Below are 8,912 nucleotides of genomic sequence, written 5' to 3' on the forward strand. Positions count from 1 at the left end.
TAACGACTCCACTCAAACCTCTCTAAAACATTGTCACTGAAATTATGAAGTACGTGTTGGTGACCGGAGGCGTGGTTAGTGGCCTCGGCAAAGGCGTAACCGCCAGTAGCATTGGCGTTGTTCTTAAGGCATGCGGCCTTCGTGTCACTTCAATTAAAATCGGTTCGTATCGTATCGTATCGTTTAAATTATTATTATTAAATCATTTGTTGATTTTTGTTTAAGTTTGATCAGTTTTTGAAATGATAACCGTTTATGAGAAGTTAATAACCGTTTTCAACAACAACAGTGTGAGTAACTGATTCTGTTAGGGATGGTGATTGATATGTGATGTTAGTTCAGATTCTGTAAAAAGGTTTTATCCCGACTAGGCGCCGATTAATCGCTAGTCCCGCACTGGTTAATTTAGGCTAATCGGCCAATGGTCAAATCCGGCCAAATCAGGATTAATCAGACTTAGTTGGCTTTTTTGGACGAGGTTCTGGTCAAAATTCGGCAGTTTTCAGCGAGATTCCGGCCAAAATTAGCGGTTTCCTACGAGATTCCGGCCAATTTACGGCGAAAATGTGTTTGTGTGTGTGTAAAACTGAAAATACATATAAATGTGTGTGCATGTATATAAAAAACTGAAAATTATACATTAAAGTCTGATCCGATTAATCCTGATTAATTGCTAGTCCCCACCCCACTGCCCGACTAGCGACTAGCGATCTCTACACTGCTGTCTATATATGCGAACCTAATTTTTTGATTGCATAACAATATTTGTTATTTCAATTAAGGTGCTTTACATGGATCTAATATTGTATTCGTCCTATTTGGTGTTTGCAGATCCATATTTGAACACGGATGCTGGTACCATGTCTCCGTTTGAACATGGAGAGGTTTTTGTTCTTGATGATGGTGGAGAGGTATGATAGTATAAATTATTTCACTGGTTTTAAAAACTTTATGTATGTAATATGTGTATATGATATTAATAGGTTGATCTGGATCTCGGTAACTATGAACGGTTCTTAGATGTGAGACTTACTAGGGATAACAACATAACAACTGGAAAGATCTATCAGGTGCCAAAATTGATGTTTCATGACTGGTGTAATTATATGCTTAATTTGTTTATTAACGGGACTTGTTTTCATTTTATCAGTCGGTTCTTGAGAAGGAGCGAAAAGGGGATTACCTTGGAAAGACGGTCCAGGTGGTCCCGCATATAACAGATGCGATTAAGGATTGGATCGAGTCGGTTTCTGCTATCCCGGTTGATGGCAAAGAGGGGCCTGCAGATGTTTGTGTGATAGAATTAGGAGGAACAGTTGGTAATACTTGTTTTTAAATGTAACTTAATTTATGAAACCTTGTTAATGTTTAAAAGTTGTTTATAATGTTTCTAATCATTGTTAGGTGACATTGAGTCTATGCCGTTTTTAGAGGCTTTGCGACAGTTATTTTTCTCAAAAGGGCCAGATAATTTCTGCCTGATTCATGTTAGCCTTGTACCTGTACTTGGTGTTGTTGGGGAACAGGTAATACATGACGGTTTCTGAGTTCGGTTTAGATTAATTTATATGTTTGGAAAAGTTAGAATGTTATGTTATTATGATTAGACATTAGTTAACACTTAACACATGTGTTCAATTGATTCTTGTTTCTTTTTTGTTTCAGAAAACAAAACCTACACAACACAGTGTTCGAGAACTGCGAGCGTTAGGCCTAACACCTCACTTTTTAGCTTGTCGATCTGCTCAGGTTGACTGTTTTTGACTCACTTTGACCAACATGTTTAGCTATCACACGTGTTTCATATAACCATATTTAATACAACTTACATAAAAACCTCTCATTTTGCCCTGCAGCCATTATTGGAAAATACAAAGCAGAAACTCTCACAATTCTGCCATGTGCCTGTAAGTTGATGTTTTCACCTTTTTGTAATATTTTGTATCAAACTATCGACTATATTTGTTTTGTTATGTTTTTTTGTTTCATGATTTGTTTTGTAAACAGGGTGCTAACATTCTCAATATACATGATGTTCCAAATATTTGGCACGTGCCTCTTTTACTTCGTGTATGTAAACTTAATAACACTTTTTTATATTTCTTTGATATATTTTGCATCATTTATAAATGTTTAATAACTTTGTTGTAGAACCAAAATGCTCACGAGGCTATCCTAAAACAGCTAGCACTAGTTAGGTGAGCTTTCTATATGTACTTATTTTCACTGCATGTTAAAAGTGAAAATATTATGATTCTGATAGTATTGTGTTTTTTTCAGTGTAGCCAAACCTCCAAATTTACAAGAGTGGACTACCAGGGCTGAAACTTTTGACAGTCTTGCCAATTCTGTTAGTTTTTATTATTTTAATTTGTCCCATTCATTCTCTTCTTTTAATGTTTATTTTAGTGTCTGATATTAGATAAATTATATTATTCTTTACAGGTCAAGATTGCAATGGTGGGAAAATATGTTGGTCTAACTGACTCTTATTTGTCTGTTATTAAGGTATGACTGGTGTATTTTAACTCCAAGTGTATTTGTTTTGATTTATTATCTATCTATACTATATATAATACACCAAACAAGGGTAAATTAAGACACCCATTTTTAAGTAATTTACAACACTTAAAGCATGAGGTACATGTGTTAGTAAGGGTAAATATGTCTTTTAAACACAATCTATTCAACTTACAAGTTTGGTCCCTCATCTTTAACCATATTATGTTTTTAATTTAACTTGTAAACTAACTTCCCACCCATGATTTTTAAACGACTATAGCCTTTTCATATGCTAATATTTTTATAAACAAATTGCACCATAAGTTGGATATAATATTGTTGTAATTTTTTTTCATTTTAAATAAATTAATATGTTACGTATGGGTGTTCAGTGTCGGTTTTGATGGTTTTTAAGTTAAACTTGTGAGTCCAACCGTTAATACTGATTTTTTGTTGTCCAAAACCAAACTCAACCATTGAAAGTTGAACCCGAATCGTTACTAACGGCCTGGTTCTGGTTTGGTTTCACAGTTTAAACTTTAATAATAAATTTAGTTTAAAATAATTAATAATGTAAATGTACTGTCAATGTTAACTAAAAACCAACATAATATGATACTTGAGATGATCATACATAAAAAATGATAATTTTAGCCACATAAATGGTAAATATTAATGGAAGATTTAGGACGTGAAATAATAACAACAAATATTACAAAAGGAATCATATTGCAATAGGTTAATTTACAGTCCTTTCTGGTTTCATATGGCCGGTTGCCGATATAAACCGCGAACCAACCGTTCACTACGTTTTGAAAATTTTGAAACCGACCAAGAAACCGAAAGTAAAAAAGAAAAAGAAAACAAAAGTTAAACCAATGACCGGTTTAAATGATTTCAAGGTTTTAATCGAACCATAAACACTTATATTTGTACGTGATTAATAGGTTCAAACACCCGCTGCATCGCGCGGGCACCCGTCTAGTATAATCACATGGTTTGAGTACATCATATCACTATCAGGCTTGTGAAAGAACCGAACGAACACGAATTGAAGATTTTCGAGTTCGTTCGTTAAGAAACACATGTTCGTTTATGTTTGTTCGTTAATAGGATAAACGAATAGTTCATGAACATAGATAAACATACATAATTGAGCTAGCAACAATTAAAAGTAAACATGAAAATCAATCTGTTTGGCTATAAATATAATAACTAAACTAAATTGTACCCAGAAATGTTATAATTTGATAAATAGACTAAGTTGTAAAGGTAATGGATCTAAATTTATAAATGAACATATAAGCGAACGAACTTAAACAAATGTAAACTACCAAAGATAAACAAAACAAATATGAACATACATAAAAGAATGTTCACATACATAAATGAACAACGCGACATGTGTTCATGTTCGTTTGTTACTTTGTTTAACCAAATGAACAAAAAATATTGCTCATTTTCATTTGTTTATTAAATAAACGAACATAAATGATCTTCCCGCTGAACATTTCACTGAACGTGCGGTTCGTTTACAGTCCCAATCAGTAATCACTATTAACAATCACTCCAGTCTCAAAGGTGTGGCTTTTGCATTGTTCATGAAAAACACAACCCTTTCCTTGAAAGTAAGATTTACAGCCATATTTACCGATTTACCCTTCAACTGTGGACTTCATATTGCAGGCTCTTCTTCATGCCTGCATTGCATGTTCATTAAAACCATCAATTGAATGGATTGCAGCTTCTGATCTTGAAGACGAAAGTGCCAAATCGGTATGATACCCACTATTATTTGTCCAATTATAATTAAAATATTTACTTTTTTTAACTATTTTTTTTAATTTTGCAGACACCAGCAGCTCATTCAAAGGCCTGGGAGACACTAAGGGTAAATTTTCATATATCTGCGTGACTGTTATAAAATAATGTCTCAATATGAGTTGTTATTGTTCTTGTTGTTATTATTATTATAATTATTATTGTGAAACTAAATATTAATATTTTCAGAATTCAGCATGTGTTTTGGTTCCTGGTGGATTTGGCGACCGTGGTGTGAACGGGATGATATTAGCTGCTAAATATGCCCGAGAAAATAAAGTGCCATATCTTGGAATTTGTTTAGGCATGCAGATATCTGTTATTGAGATCTCTAGATCAGTAAGTCTCTTTATTGATAGTCGATAATTATTAATTTTAATAATATTGTTTATTCCTGATTTAAACAAATTTTTCAGATCTTGGGCTGGAAAGGGGCAAACAGTACTGAATTTGATGAGCACGCACCAAATCCTGTTGTAATATTCATGCCAGAGGTATTTATATATTCTGCTTCATATATTTATTTTATGACAACCTTTAGTTTTGAAACTATGTACTTGGTTTTTTCTTTTACATTTATATTCAGGGTTCAAGAACACACATGGGGAACACAATGAGACTCGGTTCTAGAAGAACTTTACTGCAGACTCCTGACTGTATCACTGCAAAACTGTATGAAATTTAAAACTCAGCTATTTAATTTCATAGTCATATAACATCATGAAATCACAGAATTTATCATGTTTGTTTTTTGGCAGGTATCACAATCCAGAGTATGTGGATGAGCGACATCGTCATCGATACGAGGTTTATAAAGGAATCTGGTTAACAAAATAAAGTAAAAATAACATAAGACGTTTGATAAGTTTTCGATTGTGATGTAGGTGAATCCTGAGGTTGTCGGAGATTTGGAGAAGACCGGGTTAAGATTTGTGGGGAAGGATGAAAGTGGTCAACGAATGGAGGTTTGTTTATAATTAACCCTTGATCTTTACCTTTATAAAATTATAGTTAACAATTATTACTATTACTGGAATGCAGATTTTAGAGCTTCAAAGCCATCCATTTTATGTGGGAGCGCAGTTTCATCCTGAATATAAATCGGGTCCTGGAAGGCCTTCGGCACTATTTTTAGGTATCTGCAGTCGGTTATGAAGTTTGTTTTACTATTACAGTTTGTGTGAAACTGAAAGTAACTGTTTCTGTGTACAGGTCTTATATTAGCAGCAACGGGGCAGTTGGAAGCGTATGTGAAGTCGCATCAGAATGGATCTGTTTAGTTACCTCCAAGACCTTGTGTTTTAGTTGATGATTAGTGAACAAGGTTATGAAAATTAGGGAATCTTTAACTTAGGTGCAGTAAGTGGAACCTGAATAGATGTTTTATGTTGAAAATATCGTGGAACCTGAATAGATGTTTTGGTGAAGTTTGTGTTGGAAAATGCATGGTACTTTGTGTTTTTGTTTTAATATAATTTCTATATTGTTATTACAACACACCGATAACCAAGTCATTTGTTAGGTTGTTTAAAAACAATGATTTGACATACGATTGAAATGAAACAAACTACGTCAAAGCAAGAGAGGATGGAAATCCGAGGCTGATGAAGTGGTAACCGGGCCTGACTCGATTCCCATCGACATGGCGTCCCAAGTTACGACCTCGTCAGTTGCCGGAGCTTCATCGGATGTTCGTATGAGCTCCAATTCTATGGCTACCTGTTTCATTTTCGGCCTTTTTCTCCCATCCAAGTTCAAGCATCGAATCCCAAGCTCAGCAAAACGCTTGATTTGATCTTCCCCAGCCTCTATCTTTACCCGATGATCAATGATCTCCGACAGCCGATTCTCCTCCATTGCCGACAAAAAATATGTAGCCAAACTACATTTTTCACCATCGTCAACTGATGTAATTGGTTTTCGTCCGGTTAATAGCTCTACAAGAACTACTCCAAAGCTGTAAACATCACTCTTGTCAGTCAACTGGCTTGACTGAAAGTATTCCGGATCTAAATATCCGAATGTGCCTTGTACTTTTGTAGTGAGATGAGTTTGATCATCAGCAATTGTTCTTGAAGTCCCAAAATCTGCAATTTTGGCTCTACATTTTTCATCCAAGAGTATATTTTTAGACTTAATATCTCGATGATAAACCGGCATTCCAGCAGAAGAATGAAGGTACGAAAGCGCTCCACTGATTTCTGTAGCGATTCGTAAACGGATTTCCCATGTTAGAGGGAAATAATCACTTTGATCATCATGAATATAATCATAAAGAGTTCCATTGGGGATGAACTCATAAACCAATAATGGTACCTCTGTCTCCAAGCAACAACCATGTAACTTAACCACATTTCTATGGTTAATCTGTGATAAAATAACAACCTCGTTGATAAAATGTTCGGTTTCTTTATGATATTTGATTTTTGACTTCTTGATGGCCACAATCTTTCCATCGGTCAACATTCCTTTGTACACGGTTCCTTGGCCCCCTTGACCCAAGATTCGGTTCTCATTAAAGTGATCGGTAGCTTTCCCGAGTTCTTTTGAGGTGAAGAGTTTAGTTTTTTCGATGTTACCGTTGTCACCTGATGATATCTGTTGTTTCAATAGTAAACCGCCGTTTCTTTTGAAGTAAACATCCTTGAGAATATCTTTCTTCCTCCTCTTCATCACTTTATACATCCACCATGCAACAAATAGTAACAGCAAAACTCCCAAACCACTAAAACATCCTACATTGTCACCACGGAAGATCAGTTTGCATTATATACATAAAGAAGCTAAACGTATACGTGTGTGTGGGTTTTATGGGCGAGGGTATTTGCATCTATTTACGAACACAAGTTTTTGGCGGCCATAACAACACCATCTATATTGGGATAACAACACCTTGACACATAAACATTACCATGTAAATCTATTAGCCGTATACCAACACCCAATGACAGATCTAGAAGAAAAATTCAGGGGTATTCCAAAGGAACTTTTTGGACCTAAGGGTATCATAATATTTGATCATGTTTATCTGACACGTAAAACAATGAATAAAAAAATTGCACAAATTTTGCAATGCCCTATGAAGGTTGAGGGGTATCTCAGGCACCCCAGAATACCCCTAGTTCTGCCCCTGCCAACACTGTTTAAGAAAGACAATTTATTTGTAATGTATATGGTCATATACCTATTAGTATTGTCTTAATTTTATTGTTTTCTTGTATTTTCAAGCATGAATTTCCTCTGAGTAAGTACCCATTTGGGCACGAACATTTGTAACTTCCCGGCGTGTTTGTACAATAGAATTCACAATCGTTTGTTGACGAGCTGGCACATTCATTGATGTCTGAAAAAACAAATTGGAACATGTTATTAGAGAATATGAATGTTCAAGAGGCTCTAATGTAAATAATACAAGCTTGTGATACATGTTATTAGAGATTTACCTAGACAACCGCCTGGCAGGTATGGGTTTCCTTGATACCCTTGGAAACAAGAGCATAAACTCCGATTCGAACAAAAAGCGCTACTATCACAAACAGTCGTATTACTCATCAAAACCAACGGTCCAAATGCATCGCAGTTACCAGATAATCTCCAATCTAGTACCGCAGGAACACTGGGCATGTTTTGCACCTCATATATGTCTGTCAGGTTAGCAAACCAATCAACATCCACCATAAAAGCATACTTGCACCCTCTTTGATCATTTCTAGACTCTATGCTACCTAAAGAAGCATTAATAAACTTAAGTGAAGGCGGTATGTTTGTCTGGCAACACAAGATACCAAAGCAGGTATTATCCGGTTCAGTAATATTGCAAAGCGATATACAGCCTCCAATAACCGTTGTTAGCCGGCTGATTAACGCAAGATTGTTGCAACCGATGGCTGTGAATCTAGTGGAGGTAGACGAGTATGTAAACGGTGTGTTAGTGAAGTTCACATCCAGATGGTCTGTCCTACCGGAACAGTTATACGTTAGCAACGGATTATTGACACGCGCTGTGCCTTCTAATGAGATTTCCAATACCTCAAGATTGTTGTTGGTGATGAAGGGTCTTGGAGGGTTGAAACTTGTGTTGCAAGTAATGGAAAAGGTATCATGTGCTGAACAGTTGGGTGTGATTCCAAATGGGTATGGGATCATGACACTGCCGCATCTTTCTTGGCATCCAGGCAACGGTTGAGATGATGTTTTAGTTAAATAACAGGCTTTGATCATGAACAATAGTAATATGTTTCTTGCAAACATCTCAAGAACAGAAACAATTGGTTAGATGTTGTGTTCTTGATCTTAAGTCTGTTCTTGGATAATCAAAGGTAGCAAGGGTTGATCTATTGTTCTAAGTGTTTGGCATTTCATGATAATTTCAATTTTTTGACTTGTTCAAGATTAGTACTAAATAGACTAACAATTTGGATATATTGAGAAGAATTCTGTTTTCTAAACTAACTTCCAGAATAGGCTACACAAACACACTATTAGAGAATATTATAGAACTAGCTTCAGAAACCCGTGTATTACACGGGGTAAGTTAATGTATAAATTACAATAAATTTGATGATTTTTCTATTTTTATTTTTAATTTT

The 8,912-nt window shown here is 35.3% G+C and overlaps 2 protein-coding genes across 2 annotated transcripts; one reads left to right on the plus strand and one right to left on the minus strand.

Annotated features, from left to right (window-relative positions):
• Positions 1 to 5,702, plus strand: LOC143546258 (uncharacterized). The gene is made up of 20 exons (XM_077037959.1): positions 1 to 162; positions 832 to 911; positions 984 to 1,070; positions 1,151 to 1,319; positions 1,405 to 1,526; positions 1,666 to 1,749; positions 1,857 to 1,907; positions 2,008 to 2,070; positions 2,152 to 2,198; positions 2,281 to 2,350; positions 2,446 to 2,508; positions 4,189 to 4,278; positions 4,355 to 4,393; positions 4,513 to 4,662; positions 4,740 to 4,817; positions 4,910 to 4,995; positions 5,082 to 5,130; positions 5,208 to 5,288; positions 5,365 to 5,458; positions 5,536 to 5,702. The coding sequence occupies exons 1-20, from the start codon at positions 45 to 47 to the stop codon at positions 5,601 to 5,603; spliced, it is 1,689 nt and encodes a 562-aa protein (XP_076894074.1). The 5' UTR covers positions 1 to 44; the 3' UTR covers positions 5,604 to 5,702.
• A 22-nt stretch (positions 5,703 to 5,724) lies between these two features.
• LOC143546259 (wall-associated receptor kinase-like 22) lies at positions 5,725 to 8,691 on the minus strand. The gene is made up of 3 exons (XM_077037960.1): positions 7,767 to 8,691; positions 7,508 to 7,666; positions 5,725 to 7,058 (listed from the first exon to the last, which is right to left on the minus strand). The coding sequence occupies exons 1-3, from the start codon at positions 8,572 to 8,574 to the stop codon at positions 5,896 to 5,898; spliced, it is 2,130 nt and encodes a 709-aa protein (XP_076894075.1). The 5' UTR covers positions 8,575 to 8,691; the 3' UTR covers positions 5,725 to 5,895.
• Between the last annotated feature and the right edge of the window lie 221 nt (positions 8,692 to 8,912).

This window comes from Bidens hawaiensis, unplaced genomic scaffold, assembly GCF_021521415.1.
Source record: "Bidens hawaiensis isolate Kalapana, Puna unplaced genomic scaffold, B.hawaiensis_p1.1 tig00014295_1, whole genome shotgun sequence".
NCBI classification, from domain to species: domain Eukaryota; kingdom Viridiplantae; phylum Streptophyta; class Magnoliopsida; order Asterales; family Asteraceae; genus Bidens; species Bidens hawaiensis.